The sequence below is a fragment of the Nilaparvata lugens genome, chromosome 6 (genome assembly GCF_014356525.2).
Source record: "Nilaparvata lugens isolate BPH chromosome 6, ASM1435652v1, whole genome shotgun sequence".
Classification (NCBI taxonomy): Eukaryota; Metazoa; Arthropoda; class Insecta; order Hemiptera; family Delphacidae; genus Nilaparvata; species Nilaparvata lugens.
In genome coordinates, this window is record NC_052509.1 from 44,322,272 (window position 1) to 44,337,896 (window position 15,625).

At 32.4% G+C, this 15,625-nt stretch overlaps 1 protein-coding gene across 1 annotated transcript in view; it reads left to right on the forward strand.

Annotated features, from left to right (window-relative positions):
• LOC111056769 (deformed epidermal autoregulatory factor 1) overlaps positions 1 to 12,799 on the forward strand; it is a 31,756-nt gene extending 18,957 nt beyond the window's left edge. Inside the window, exons 8-13 of the mRNA XM_039431463.1 lie at positions 399 to 497; positions 2,897 to 3,053; positions 6,934 to 7,085; positions 7,850 to 8,001; positions 9,212 to 9,293; positions 11,763 to 12,799. Coding sequence (XP_039287397.1) covers positions 399 to 497; positions 2,897 to 3,053; positions 6,934 to 7,085; positions 7,850 to 8,001; positions 9,212 to 9,293; positions 11,763 to 11,954 — 834 coding nt within the window. The 3' untranslated portion in view covers positions 11,955 to 12,799. The remainder of the gene's footprint in view (positions 1 to 398; positions 498 to 2,896; positions 3,054 to 6,933; positions 7,086 to 7,849; positions 8,002 to 9,211; positions 9,294 to 11,762) is intronic.
• The last annotated feature ends 2,826 nt before the right edge of the window (positions 12,800 to 15,625 follow it).

Sequence of the window (15,625 nt, forward strand, 5' to 3'; positions counted from 1 at the left end):
ATTTCTGAATTGTAAAATGTTGAATAATCTGAAGATGAGTGCGTTGGTTTTTTCATCACTGGATTGAGATAACTTTGCTTTTATGTTTTACTTGGACTGTACCTCTCGGTCGTTGATCAAATCAGATTCTATACAAATACAAGTGAGTAATCAATATTACGCTATGCTAATTCTTCACCTCAGTCGAATAATAATAATTGTCATGTATAACAAAAAAAAAAAATACAAAGCTCATAGAAATACATTGTTGAATAAAACAATTCAGTGAGTTATATTATATTTTTTAATCAATTTTGAAATGCTCATTTCCTTGTGATTAAAGTCTGATTTATTTCATGCATTCGCTTTAGCTACGTCATCTGTCAATTTGTAATTCTATTCACTATTATTTTGAACAGGTTGGTGGTAGAAGTCTTCAAACATTGATAGACGAAGGAATTCTCACACCTCACGCGACAAGTTGTACATGTGCAGCTTGTTGTGATGATGAGTCAGCGGTGAGTGTTGAATTTTTTATTTGTGCAATTCAGTATTGCTCTTGACTGGAACTCATAAAAACTTCAATTTGTTTTTTAAACATAATATTAATAATCATGTTTATTCCTCGCATTCTCAGTTATCAAGATGGGAATCAAGGCCTCTAATAAGGCCTGAAAATTAAAATTAATTTCAATTGAAATTCAATTCCATTTTTTTTTCGCTTTCAATTTAAATTTTATATTGAAATCTGGTAGTTTTTTTTATTCATAATTGCATGCTATAGGCCTACATGGAACAAATAGATCATGAAAATGAACGGTAGAACGGTTGACAGATTTATATTAAAGTTTTAGTAATTTTCATCTGGCATAATAAAAACACAATTTTCATTCTATCGAATCATATCTACAATACCAGACATCAAAATAACATTGGCATTGTGCAGCCATGCCAACTCAATAATTATTGTACCAAGACCAACAGCCACTATCTATGCCACATTCTGTACAGGAATATCCCAAACAATCTGAAGCAAATGGAAAATTTTGTCAGCATTATCACCTTAAATGCTGCCTTAAGAGGTGGCTGTTTGAAATTGGTAGGGACGCCGCATCGCGGCTCATCCAATCCGCCTATATCCATTGAACATTACTAATTAATATATATTATAATTTTTTTTCTAATACTACAGAAATTTAGGGTTAACAGTATTAAGTGCTCTCAACATCCTTTAAAGAAGCCTTTTTATTTTTTCACTCTATAGTACCTTATACATATTCTTTTGTTTTATTATTCATTGTAAATCTTCAACTGTTATTGTTAATATAATGCAGTTCAAAGAACTCATTCCCCACATCCAGACTTGTTGTCTTTGTGGGGAGTATTCATTATGCATTTATATGTCTCTGCCGCTGTATTTTTTTTTCTTGTGTGGGTAAAGATTTGATTTGATAACAGAAAATGCATCAAAATTTTCCTATCTAGATTGGGGTCAAGAGTCGAACATCGGCTTTGTTCGTTTACAATCGGTAGTTTCCGTTGGCAGTTTCCAGTTGAGCTGCGACACACTGAGCACATGAACGTGAATTATGAGTGCTTCCACCTATGGCTGCTTTTATTTTCTGTTTTCAATCGGTTCTTCAATTTATTTACTCACATGCATTAGAAAATGTTTCTGTGGATATCTGTTGCCTATATTGGGTGTGGTCTATCATCTACTTTTGGTATCACTCTTCCAATCTTTTAAACGTCACCACTTACCTTCCACGGTTCCTTCCTTCCATGATTAAAAATTATATGAAAAAATCTTTACTAGGCGGATTTAGGACTGTCAAGTCCTCTCTACCACTCAACCTCAAAATATGAAATATCAATGATGTTATATGACAAACCTTTAAATAAATAGAATAATATTGTCAATTCATTTTAGCCCTTTATTGTATAACGCTGGTATCGATGATACTCATGGAAAAATTAATGGTGAAAACCGCATATCGATATCTCAAACCGTTCAGAAGATATTCACATTATTAATCAATATCATGCATATCAGAAATGAAGTAGATAAAGTATTGATTAATGATGTCAATATCTTCTGACTGGTTCGAGATATCGATGTGTGGTTTTCACCATTCATTTTTTCTTGAAATTTCGTATCGAAATCATGTATCGCATGACAACCTTCCCATTAAAAAAAAAGTTACATTCAATATGGCGGATCTAAGATGGCGGACCAGATTTTTGAAGTCATAGTAAAGTAGTACTTTCAATTTGAGAGGAATCCCCAATCACACGCACCTTGGAATCACAATCTTTCATGAGATACTAAGCCGTTCTCATACTTTTTCTCTCCTTTCTGCTTTGAATAGTATTGTTTAATAATGCGAATATCTTCTGAACGGTTTGAGATATCGATGTGCGGATTTCACAATTCTTTTTTTCTTGAAATTTCCTATCGAAATCATGTATCGCATGACCACCTTCCTATTTAAAAAAAACAAAGTTGCATTCAATATGGCGGATCCAAGATGGCGGACCAAATTTTTGAAGTCATAGTAAAGTAGTACTCTCAATTTGAGTAGGATCCCCAATCACACCCACCATCAAATTACCTTTGTGTATGAGATATTAAGCCGCTCTCGGACTTTTCACCCACTCTGTATAGGAGTCAAGTATTTAGGGTTTACATTTTTCTACAACTCGTCGTTGTTGTGCCAATTGAAGGATCTGGAAAAATAAAATATGAACCATTCAAACTATGAAGGAATTTATAAATTTCGCGAGGTAAAGGAAGTCTAGAAAAGAATAACAATTGTGCCGCTAGCGAGTAAAGTAGAAGATCTCCCGGAAAATGTAATAGGCTATGAATGAAAATGTATTAAAAGGTTAACATTTTATAATATGTTTTTCTTTTCAGGCGGGTCCAGTTAGACTATTCACACCTTACAAACGACGAGCGAAACGGAAAGGCTATGCAACTGAGAATAACGGCACTTGCAAATTGAAACGAATCGAATGTCGAGGAGAAGGAACTGAGCAGAGCAACGATGATGAGAGCTGTGACTCTAGTCAAGGTCAGCATTCATGAAGATAATTTAATTGTTTTGACTCAAAATTAATTTACTCGAACAAAAGGTGTTTTTGGTTGTTTGATTACTGTTTATATACTTTGTCTCCATGAATTTTGTATGTATCTCTTTTATTTCCATTATGAGTTTCTGTTATTAAGTTAACTTACCTTATAACTCTCACTATTTTTACACTATTTCTAGAATCATTGAAATTAACCTGTAGTTGCAGGTGTCCCTCAGGGATCTGTGCTGAGTCCCCTCCTGTTCTCTATTTATATGAATAATGTAGCTTCTATCCCGTTATATTCATCTTATCATCTATATGCAAATGATCTGTTATTCTATGTAAAATTCTTTCCTGATAATGCAGAACATGCTGTCTCAAGTTAAACCAGGATATTTGCAAGCTTCTCCATTAGACCAAGACTAACTGCTTAACTCTGAATTCTGTCAAGTATGAAAGTATAGCTATTGGTTGCTACAGATTGGCAAGCCGTGTTGATGTAAATATTAGTTCAAAAATCAAGATTGAACAGGAGGAAATACTATTCTCTGACTCCATCAAAATTCTGGGTATTCGAATTGATGGTAGACTGGCTTGGGCTCTTCAAGTGAAATCGGTTACGAATAAGGTTTTTGCAGATATGCACCAACTAGAAGGTTCAGACGATTTTGATCTATTTCTTTGAGAATCACTCTTGTGTAGCAAGGGTTGAGTGGCAGAGAGAACCTAGAGTACTAACTCCGCCCTTAATAAAGACAATTGTTCAATTCAATTCTTGAACATAGTCTGACACTGTCTGTATTTGATTATTGCTCTATTGTTTACAATGAAACTCGAAACTAAACTACAAAGAGCCCTTAATTATTCAGCCGGCTACATTTTTGATGCTCAAAGGCATGGTCATATAATTCCTTTCTTCCATTGCATTGCCTTGGTTGGTTGAAATTGAGACAACGAAGGGAAGGAACCAGGAACCATATTCTCTATCCTCTTAATCGCTTATCTTGTAATAGTAGAAAGCTCTGGCCTGCCCAGACTACTTGAAAGGTACCTTTACCCTCCTTGCTGATGCTGATGTTCACTCCAGAGCCACTCAATCCCACCGATTCACATTGCAGATACCTCTTCATAGAACTGCAATGTGCAATGTCCTAGTTGTAGCTTCTCGATTGTGGAACAAATTACCATTTCATATCGTTTCTGCCCCTTCTATCAATTCGTTCAAATCCCGTCTATTTTTTCATTTATTGAAGGAAAACTATGATCAACATTAGGGATAAATAGGGATAAATATAATACCAAGACCTCTCTTAACTACAGTACTCTTATTAATCACTTTTTAGAACGAAAATTGGAATGTTGTTTTTGGAAGTCATGAGAGCATTGACACACTTATTGAAAAATTGGTAAACAGTTTGGTAAATGCCATAAATCATAGTTGAACTGTAATTAAAATTCCTAAAAATTGTCCCCTTAAACCTTGAATAACAGAAGGTATAGTTGAATCAATAATCGTTCGTGATAAAATGCATGATAAAGTTAAAAAAGACCCTTATAATGTAGATTTGATAAAAAAATACAAAACTTATAGAAACACATTAAATAGTATAAGTAGAACAAAAGAAATATATCACAAAACCAAAATTGAAGCGTGTAATAATAATAGTTCAAAACTTTGGATATATATAAATGAAGCCATCGGTGAAGATAAAAAGGATGGTTGCAAAATTGGAGTTGACGCCGCTACTTTAATGTTTTCTTCACAAATGTGGAATCAAGGCAAGTCCAAAAGGTTAGGAATAATCTCACAAGCTCCAATAACAATGATATCACACCTGTTTTGAACTCTTTTTTCATGAAGCCCACGAATTTTAATGAGGTTGAATCTACAATTGAGGAATTGAAAATTAATTCAAGCCCAGGAATTGATAATATTAGTTATTCAATCCTTAAAAAAATAGCCCACATAATTTCTAAACCACTACCTAACTATTATTTTTAATAAATGTTTTGATCAAGGCTACTTTCCTAAACATTTCAAAAAAGCTAAAATGAAACCGCTTTTCAAACAAGGTGATCCCTCAGACCCAAGTAACTATAGACCAATTAGTCTTATCAGTAATTTAGCAAACATTTTTGAAAAAATCATTAAGAAAAGAATTGTGATGTTATTGAACAAACATAATATTATAAATAAGAATCAATATGGCTTTCAAGTATGTAAAAATACCGAAGATGCTTTAATTAAATTTACTAATACCGTCTCCCAGAACCTTTATTCTAATCTAAAAACCATTGCTGTTCTATTAGAAATAAAAAAAGCTTTTGATACCATCCCTCATGATTCCCTTTTTGATAAACTCCAAATATATGGTTTTAGGGGACTCTTCCTTGACCTTATTAAGAGCTACTTGTCTGATAGAACCCAATCCCTATCTGTAAATAATGAAAACTAATACCAATGAACTCACCCCTTATGGCCTCCCCCAGGGCACTGTTTTATCGCCATTACTTTTCATAATTTATGTAAACGATCTATTAAATTTAAAACTTGAAAACTCAACTATAATATCCTTTGCTGATGATACAGCAACTATTTTCTCAGAAAGAACGTGGGCTGAGGTTCATGAAATTGCAGAGCAAAACTGCTTGAGCATAAAAAAGTGGCTAGATAGAAATACTTTGAGCTCAAACATACAAAAAACAACCATATTACCTTTTCTTTCAATAAATTAGGACAGCCAGACAGAGAATTAAACTTGAAACTCCATTCAAATTGCAACCTTGACCCCAACTCCTGCACTTGTCCTATCATTAGTAAAGTTAAAAATTGTAAATATCTAGGTATCTATATAGATGAGTACCTGAAATGGGATATCCATATTAAATTAATTTGCAGAAGGATGAAATACCTCTTTTTCAAATTTTATGCAACTAGAAAAATTCTGAATCCAACTCATCTTAAAATTCTTTATTTTGCTTTAGTACAGTCGATAATGCAATACGGAGTAGTAGTATGGGGGGGGAGGGTGTTATAATTCCCATTTGGAACAACTGTTCATGATGCAGAAATTAATAATTGAATCTATTTTTAAAAAACCCGGATTTTCCCCGACTGACCTTATATTTGATGAATTCAAGGTTTTGACAGTTAGACAGTTATATGTTGAAAATGTAATTGAATATTCAATAAAAAAATAGAACCAATTTCCCATGCACCAACAACGCATTAAATAGACATTACAGCTTGAGACCTACTTCAAATAAGTATTTGATATATAATACTAATATTAAAAAAATTAGACGCAAACTTATTTATCTAAGTACTATAATAATCAATAAAATTTTGGATCATCATCTCAACAATGCTAAAATTACAAAGAAAATGAAGCAGGAAATCATTAATTGGATAAAAAGCAATTATTTTTTCAATCTTTCAATTATTGTAACCCTTATCTTTATTGTTATTTCACATCCTATCTTCCCTTCCCTCAGCCCTGCCTATCCAAATACCTCCTTTCATGTCCCTATCACACACCCTTCCCTTTCAGTTTTACCTTACCCGCCTATTACATGGTAAACCATAGTTGGCAAGGTATTTCCCCCCTCTTTCTTCCAGCACACATCATTTTAGCAATATTGTCTTTAATATTTTACTGCTATTGTTTTGTAGTATATTGCATTTTCTCATTGTATTTTTGTGTGTTGTGAATAAATTGAATTGAATAAGACTATTTTGTATTTTTTGCATTTATTGATAGAGGAGTTTTTTCAATAGGCTCAAGCTTAGAAACATTTTGTCATATTATCAAATATTAATCAATTATGTAATTTTCAAAAGGTTTATTCATTCATTTTTTTGTTCATCTAATGTTGTAGGAAACGAAATAAATTCACCAGGTGGTGGGACTCAAGCTGTAATTGCCAATCCAAGCCCAATTATAACTGGAGATCTGAATCCTCCTTCACCGGACGAATTCACTCCTGCCGATTATCCATCAATAAATGACTTTTTCAAGAAACTCGATGAGGTAAATTTTTATCATTTTAGCTCTGATATTCTTCCAGGATATACTCTGTATATTATTCTGTGTAACATTCCAATGTGTCGCAGTACTCAATTGTCTTTCCTTGGTACATGAATCTTGAAATTTTGTTAGTTGATGTTGGAAGGTGACTGTCGCAGAGTGTCGTGGAACGTCAGTGACCAAGTGAACGAAATGTCAATTTGTATTTGTATCTGACTTGGTACAAGTGTTTTAAACAGATTCCGCCACAGGTTCAATTGTTGAAGAAGTCGATTACAATAACAACAGTACACGAAGAAGTCCATTAATTTCTTCAGGCTACTTAAATTGGACTGTAAACGTTGAATATACAAGACGCCTTATTTCTGAATGTTTCTCTTGCCTGATAGGAAGTCTGACAATAAATTCGAAGCAACATAATGATCAAATTATAAACTAATAAGATGGTCAATTATGATTAATGATTGATATAACTCAGAAGAATGCAAATATTTTTTAGAAAAAGACTAATCAAAGCAAATCAAGCAGGGTGTCCACGGGGAGAAAATTTCGTGATTAGCGGGAATTATAAGGGAGTTTTCTGAGCCTGGTTCAGTAGACACCTGGTTAAACAAAATATTTTTCCGTATATGGTAAAGTAATAAACTAAGGAATAAAGAATCCATGTTTTCTAGATTCATTGGTAAGTATAAACTTTGCCCACTTATTCGAAATTTTTTATGATTTGTAGGAAATTGTGACTTACTTATCATTTCTATCTCTTCCAGATGACGAAAAAAGTCGTAAAAACTGCTACCACTGTCAAAAAAATGGTAGAAGAAGTGAAAGAACAATGGAGAGCAGAAAAAGAAATGCTACAGCTTGAAGCGAAACGAGAAAAAGAAGCCGCCGTTCTGGCTGCTCAAGTCAACTCTTCAAGGTTAATTTCCTGCTTATTGTAAAATGTATTCTTCCTCTACTTTATTTTGTCATAGAAAACAACTTTTTGTTGTTTACAGATCATACGATTCAATACAATCTAATCAGAGCATTGGATGATTCTATGAAACTGAAATACTTGGAACATATTGAACCAGCAGTACAGTAACTTACTGTAGCTTTTTCCCTATTTATGCTTCATGACTCTCCTTTAAACATCCTCCATTATTCTATGAATACAATTTTTATTTGAGCTATATCGTGACCCAGTGGCGGCGCTTGACCTGAACAGTTGGGTGGGCCAGTGGTGGGGGTGCTTTATGGAGCATATTCAACTTAAAAAGTTGTTAAGCAGGTAGTCTATGTCATTTTCCTATAAACTAAATTAAAACAACATATTTATTAACGCACCAAAAGACTTGTCGAAGTTGACCTAACCTCATTTAAATCATGACCACCACACACCAATACAGCACTTCACAATAAAATCACACCTTTAAATTCATAAGCAGAAAACACTACATTGCTAAAATAATTAATCCATGCAAATATTAGGACAAAATTAGCTTAAAGTATTAACTTATTATTTCATAAAATGATAAAACAACCTGTTTGCCAATGCGGATGCAATTCACATGATGGGATGCAAACAAAGTTATACTAGCGCTCAGCAATCCGAGCGCCACTGACTTGATCGATAAATAAGGTGATGTATAGAGTGATCATTAGTGTTGTATGAATTTACGATCACTATATAACTTGTTTCAATAAAAAAATGAAATAGAATCTTGAAATTACATATATTGTCTCTTTGATTTATGGATATAAGTTTTTTTATGATGGATTGTATTCAAATATAATTTTAGTTTTAGAGGTATTGGGTCAAGCTTGCAAAACAAAACTCAAACTATAAATAAGACTGTAAGTAGAAATAATAATATCTCTGAAAAGAAAAATATTTTCTAAAAGTTTGTTCTAGCATGTGATTTGTGTAATACTTTGATCTGAATATTAGTTAGTCAAATACCAATTGATGAAAAATAATATAATTTACATAATTGGATAGATTTTTTTCTCGTAAAACGCAAGAGTTTCAACTGAATTTTGAATGATACGCTCTGTTTATTCTCTCTTCACAAATCCATGCAAGTTTACAGGCTAGAACTCGGGAGATTTTTTCTCACTTTTGTCAACTAATGTTCTTTTTGCAGGACGGTTTTTGATACCCAAGTTGTTGACCCCATTACTACTGTTAGTCTCCAACCATCCACCGACGACACTGATAATAAAAAGGTAATTCATTTTTTTATCAAAATTATTCTAATAATATACTTGGTTTTAGTATGAATGCACACGTCTCTATTGCCTCAAGAATTTACGTAGCGAACTGTTCATTAGAATAATAGATAACCGAATAAACATAGAGAATTTAATAATATAAATTTAGCTTGCTCATTTCCTTCCTGAAGTCTATGTCATTCTGATTGGTTTTATAAATATTAAAATCAAATATGAGTTATTTCTTCGAACGGAACAAATTAAATGTTATTTTATCACTATTAAAATTGTAATTTATTGTCACATTGAAGATAGAATTAGATTAATTCAGGAAAAATAATGGAACATTAAGCCTGTGGTACTTTTCTGTAAGTTGAGTAATTCTCATTGATTAAATAAATAAATAAATAAAGTTGGATTAATCCGGGAACAATAATGAAACATTCATACGTTGTAAGACTTCTAACAACAATGGTTTGGTTACAATGAAAATTTGAAGAAATTATAATGTTTCAGTATTTGTAAATAGGCCACCATTAATATGTGACGTTATGTGTATGCTACAATTTGATAGAACTTGTATTAGTTGATTTCAAATATTCTCTTTTTATCTTCGAAATTTCATACTCTATTATAGAATTTTAAAAGGAAAATTATTGTGCATACTAGATACTGAAAAAATAACATGGGAGATTAATTCTTAGAACATATTAGATATCAAAGAATGTTCCTAAATACTATTGATATTCCATTGTTCATTGTTATCAATAAAACCTACAATACTCGTATTTTTTTGTTATTTGTTCCGTGTGAGTTGTTAGCGAAATGTTTTATTGTTTGGATTAGTTGAGGTTTTGTTTACACTCCACTATTCTCCAAGCTCATACTAGCTTTCTTAGTCATTTAAAATCAGTAATCACACTTGAATTCAATTGAATTAGATGAAAAAGTAATTAAATGGAAAACAGGAGCTTGTAAGCATCAACAGCTATAAAAGTAATTATTTCGGAAACACGATGCAAATCCGCATATCCTATACAAGCTGTTGCATTATATCAATCATGACATGATGCTAGAGGAACACTACAGTATATTATTATCATCAACAGTGGTGCCCTCAGGAGGGTTTTTCATGAATGCCAATCGCAGTCATCTTTGTGCTTCAACAATATGCGTATGTACCCTATTTTTCATTGCATGTCAGATCACTTGAGACTGAGATACCTGAGGCTTTAAAGTGTCGCCGTCAGTCCCTATATATTTATTATTCAAAGTATATATATATATATATATATATATAATATATATATATATATATATATATATATATATATATATATATATATATATATATATATATATATATATATATCATCTAAAGTACCGTCATGTCCATTTATATTATCTAAAGACTCACTCTGACTCTGACCGTTATTGAAAGCTTTGTTGTAATAAGTGCACCGCCAAATCCTTCATGATAATCTTCTGGCGATCACTACAAAATAAAACCAAATACCTATCAACCTAACTAATTGTTTTTGGCAGTTGGAGTTGATGACCGTCTTTACGCTGACCATACTTTTACCAACTCCTGAAGTTTGACTAGAGCAAGGTGTCTTAATCAATACGATTTTTCTCTTCATGGTAACTAATTATTGAAAACACATTAGGATGCAGTTATTCATTACAAGCTCATCAGCTTGTGAGTAGAAATAAATTTAATATTTTAGGAATAAGTATCCTGAATTTCCTGGGCTTATATTGTAATACTGTAAACTCCTCCTTTCAAGGAATCACTTTCTCCTCTTTTCTTAGCAAAATCTAATAGAGGAATATCCTAACTAATCTAAATTTCCTGGGTTCATATTGTCATACAGTACAATAATTTATCATCCCAAGGAAACATTATCTTCCTCTGTTCTCTATCTCTGCTCTAATAATGTTCTTTCTGTATTGAATATATTTACCTCACAATATAATTCAGTCTCTAATTTTGGTTCACGATCATGAAATTCAGAAATAGCTTGAATAATTGCAGGAGTGCTGCTCTGACCCTGATTAGATTTGTTCATATTTCAAAGATCTTTGAAATAGCTGAATTTCCTGTTCTTATATTATAATACTATGAAATTCATCATTCGAAAAAACATTCTCTTCCTCTTTTCTCTACGTCTGCTTCAAAATGTTGTTTCTGTTCTAAAGATATATTCGTTCCACAATATTCAGTCCCTCTACTTTCAGGTTAATCTAATTAACGTGTAATTGGACAAAAGTTGCATGAGTGATTTTTATACTGTATGACACTAATCAGTTACATTGACAAAATATGACAAGAGTCGGTTGAATTTTAATCGTGAATTATTTTTTCGAAAAGAAGGTTTTTTTTTAAAAAAGAAGGCTTCTCTGATTAGTTCTCGCGAAATTGATCACGATTAAAATTCAACCGGCTTTTGTGCAACCGGCAAACGAATGTGGATGTTGCAGTGCGCGAACTGCAACCGCGACGCGTTTGCTGAGTGCTCACTGTGCCGGCGCACTCCCTACTGCTCGACATTCTGCCAACGCAAGGACTGGAGCAGTCACCAGGTGGAGTGCGTCAACTCGGCCGACCAGGGTCAGTCCATCATGTTGATTGTGGAGAGTGCTCCCGAGAGTGTCCTCCAGCACCACGAATGAGAACTCCTGCGTACTACTCTAGGTATCAAACTATGTGTTTGCATGCCGTGGCGGATGACCCAGGGTTAAGGGATCGAGGGTTCATCTTCCACAAAAGGGGTTTCCTTCCAGAATATACAAGTTTGGTGAAAATTATGGAAACATTTCAAAAGGATAGTTCGACAGTAAGTTTCATTGGGGATCCTATTCGAATAAACATATTTCAAAGCGACAGAAAAGATTTTTTTTTAATTTTATTGGAAGGATTCCCAATGAAACCAATTATCCTCAATGTTAAATTATCCCTGTAAAGGAAATATTAAGTTGTTTCCATAATTTTCATCAACCCTCTGTATATAAAATTTAATTAGAAATATCATTGACATTTTATCCAGTGTAAATTGTATATCCAAGGGGAACTATAGCCCCCCTAGATCCTCCACAGTGTGGACGTGATAAGGCTGTTACAAGGTATTAATGTTTTCCGAGGGTAGATTGAGAAACTGTATGTGATTTTGGGTGGACGCGGACACACGTTCCGAGTACCAGAGGTCTTAGAAGGAAGTACATATATTTGTGGATATCTATGTCTATATCCAGCTAAGACTGCCCTGTTTGCATAAACCCTTATGTAATTTTTCACCTTTACGTTATTTATTTATATATGCTAGTAGATCTAGATGTTATCAGAATATTTAGCATTGTAACGTTAGCTATACTATTCAGAAATAACTCCTGCCAAACCTAAAAACAGTTTGTGTGTAATTTGATCAACCATCTACAACTTGCTCCAACAGTTGACTCGAGTAGTAACGTTCAATTAAATTTGCTCCACGCTAATAGTTGTTATCTATTACTAGTAGTTCTGTGAACAGTACATCTCACGCAGTATTCTCATCCACAAGTACCTGATTGAAACTATAGACCTTATGGAAATACAGCAATAGACTGGCTTCTCCACACATCTGTGTAATCACTTGTCGGCTGATTTATGATGAATAATATTCTATAGTCTGATTTTTACTCTAATATTGGCGTATGAAGGAGGCTCCTTTTTCCTTTTATATTATCCTTGAAATGCAAAATTTCCAAAAACCTTGTATATACGTCGACGCGCAATTAAAAAAGGAACATACCTGTCAAATTTCATGAAAATCTATTACCGCGTTTCGCCGTAAATGCGCAACATTTAAACATATAAACATTTCAACATTAAGAGAAATGCCAAACCGTCGACTTGAATCTTAGACCTCACTTCGCTCGGTCAAATATATAATTTCATGAAGTGGTCACATTTTGAATGAAGGTCAATTTTGTTTATTCTTCACACTTGGCATTTTAAAAATCTGTTGCATACTATTGTATATAAAAATAGTGTTGTACTTCCATTAACTGAACATACTAAATCAGAGCAATTCGTTCCATCGAATTGAATAATGTAAGCTGATATATACATACATACTTGCATATTTGGAGGGTTGGTTCAAGGAGTGCATTGGGTAACTTTTGTACAACCTTACTATAGTCTGTAAAATAAGTTGAGACTTGACTCTCCATCCGAAGAAATTACAAGTTTTGACAAATCGTGTAAAATTACAACTTCCACAAATTTCGAATTCAAGTCAGAATTGGATGTAGAATATCATCCCCGATATGCCAGTAGTGCTAATATATTTTCAGGATTGAAAGATTAAAAGGAAATATTTAACTTTTTTGATGAAATTGGAAGCATCGCGAAAATTTGTCTTTCTTTTGGATGTAGAATATCATCCCCGATATGCCAGTAATGCTAATATATTTCCAAGATTGAAAGATTAAAAGGAAATATTTAACTTTTTTGATGAAATTGGAAGCATCGCGAAAATTTTTCTTTCTTTTGAATATCATTTCTCTCAGAATCATGGGGCGTCATAATGCGTAAGAATTTTATATCAAATTCACGGAGAGAATGTCTCCTTTCTATTGGTATCTGGAACTTTTTTAGCACTACTCGCATATCGGGGATGATAATCTACATCCAATTCTGACGTTAAATTGAAAATTTGTGGAAGTTGCAATTTTACACGATTTGGCAACCTTGTAATTTCTTCGGATGTGCAAAGTCTCAACTTATTTTACAGACTATAAAACCTTACTAGTCTGTTGCATAGATATTACCCAATAATTTAATATTGTTCTATACATCTCGTTATCGAATAAAACTATATATATATATATAATATATATATATATATATATATATATTATATATATATATATTATATATATATATATACTGTACTGTAAATATATATATGTGCTGTACTATATTTTCAACATCCATCTTAGTGGGTTGGAATTTGACTAAATTGCATGTAAGCTACAGCAAAAATGTTACAGATTTGTTACAAAATGTATATTATATATAGATTTTCCATCATTACTGTAGTTTTCGTATTAGAAAAAAATATTTTGAGCAAGTTTTAAAAAATATTGGCTTTATCACTTGGTATATTTCCTGATTTTTATCTTCTCCATATGCAAATAGTAATAGTTTAAAATGTTTTTGCTTTATATTTCCTCATTTTTATCTTCTATATTAATATAAATAGTATTGTATTCTATATTAATATAAATAGTATATGTATCATTTCAATTCAAATCACAATAAATCATGAACTCACAATGATATCTGCTGCTTGTTTGTGAGCTCTCAAACTAATTATTATCTAATCACTCACATTCGTTCAAATGATTTGTAGTTTAAACTCTCCAAGCTTCCTAAATTTCATTTTTTAAAACTTGCTGTTTTTATACTACATACTTCTTTAAAAGAAATATTCTACTGTAATATATAACGTTGACAGTGTTGACTTTTCTTCAATTCCTTTTGATTACTTTGTTTAATGAATCTATTGTGAATTTGTTTTCAGCAGTTACTGCTATTTTTGTTATGTTATTTAGATCAAATCAAATTTAAATGGAGAAGAAATATGGTGCTCAACACAATTCTTTAGCCACAAATCATTATTTACTGTTGAAATGGACTCTTCGTAGAACGATAACTAATATCGCTTGATCGTAGTTAGTTGTGGGAATTCCACATAGACTCAACAAAATGAGACTGAGTAGATTATTTTTTCATTTTCGTGTTTAAATTATACTAATTTAATATATTTTTGAAATGAATGAACTGCTGCTCTTTTCCTCATAGTTTTATAGATACGACATGATTCGGCTATCATGCTATTATCAAGTGTCAAAATCACTATAGCCGAAACTTGTTATTTCTACAAAAATATGAGTAAAAGAGTACTAGTTACGGTAGTAATTCAAAAATATTGAGTCCTAAAAGATGCTGTACATCAAAAATAATTGAATGCAATTCATACCCTAGTTTAATTTATTAATTATTTGTATTTAGGAATGGTGTCAAACATTCTGTTTCTCACTGTAGTTAAATTTTTAATTTAGTAAAGAGTTTCACAGAAACTCGTATTATAGCTTTTTTATAGATTTTTAAAACATAAAAAATCGTTTTCAATGATCTAAATGTATTAAGCTGTATTAGCTGTCTAATTTGATTGAATTGATTGACTATAAAGCACCGAGTTCAATTTTTCGTTGAGTTTTAAGTAATTAGGAAACTATTGTTGGCTTCAATCGTAACAGTGAGTTTCCAAAATGGTTGAAGAAAAGGGCCAACCGATAAC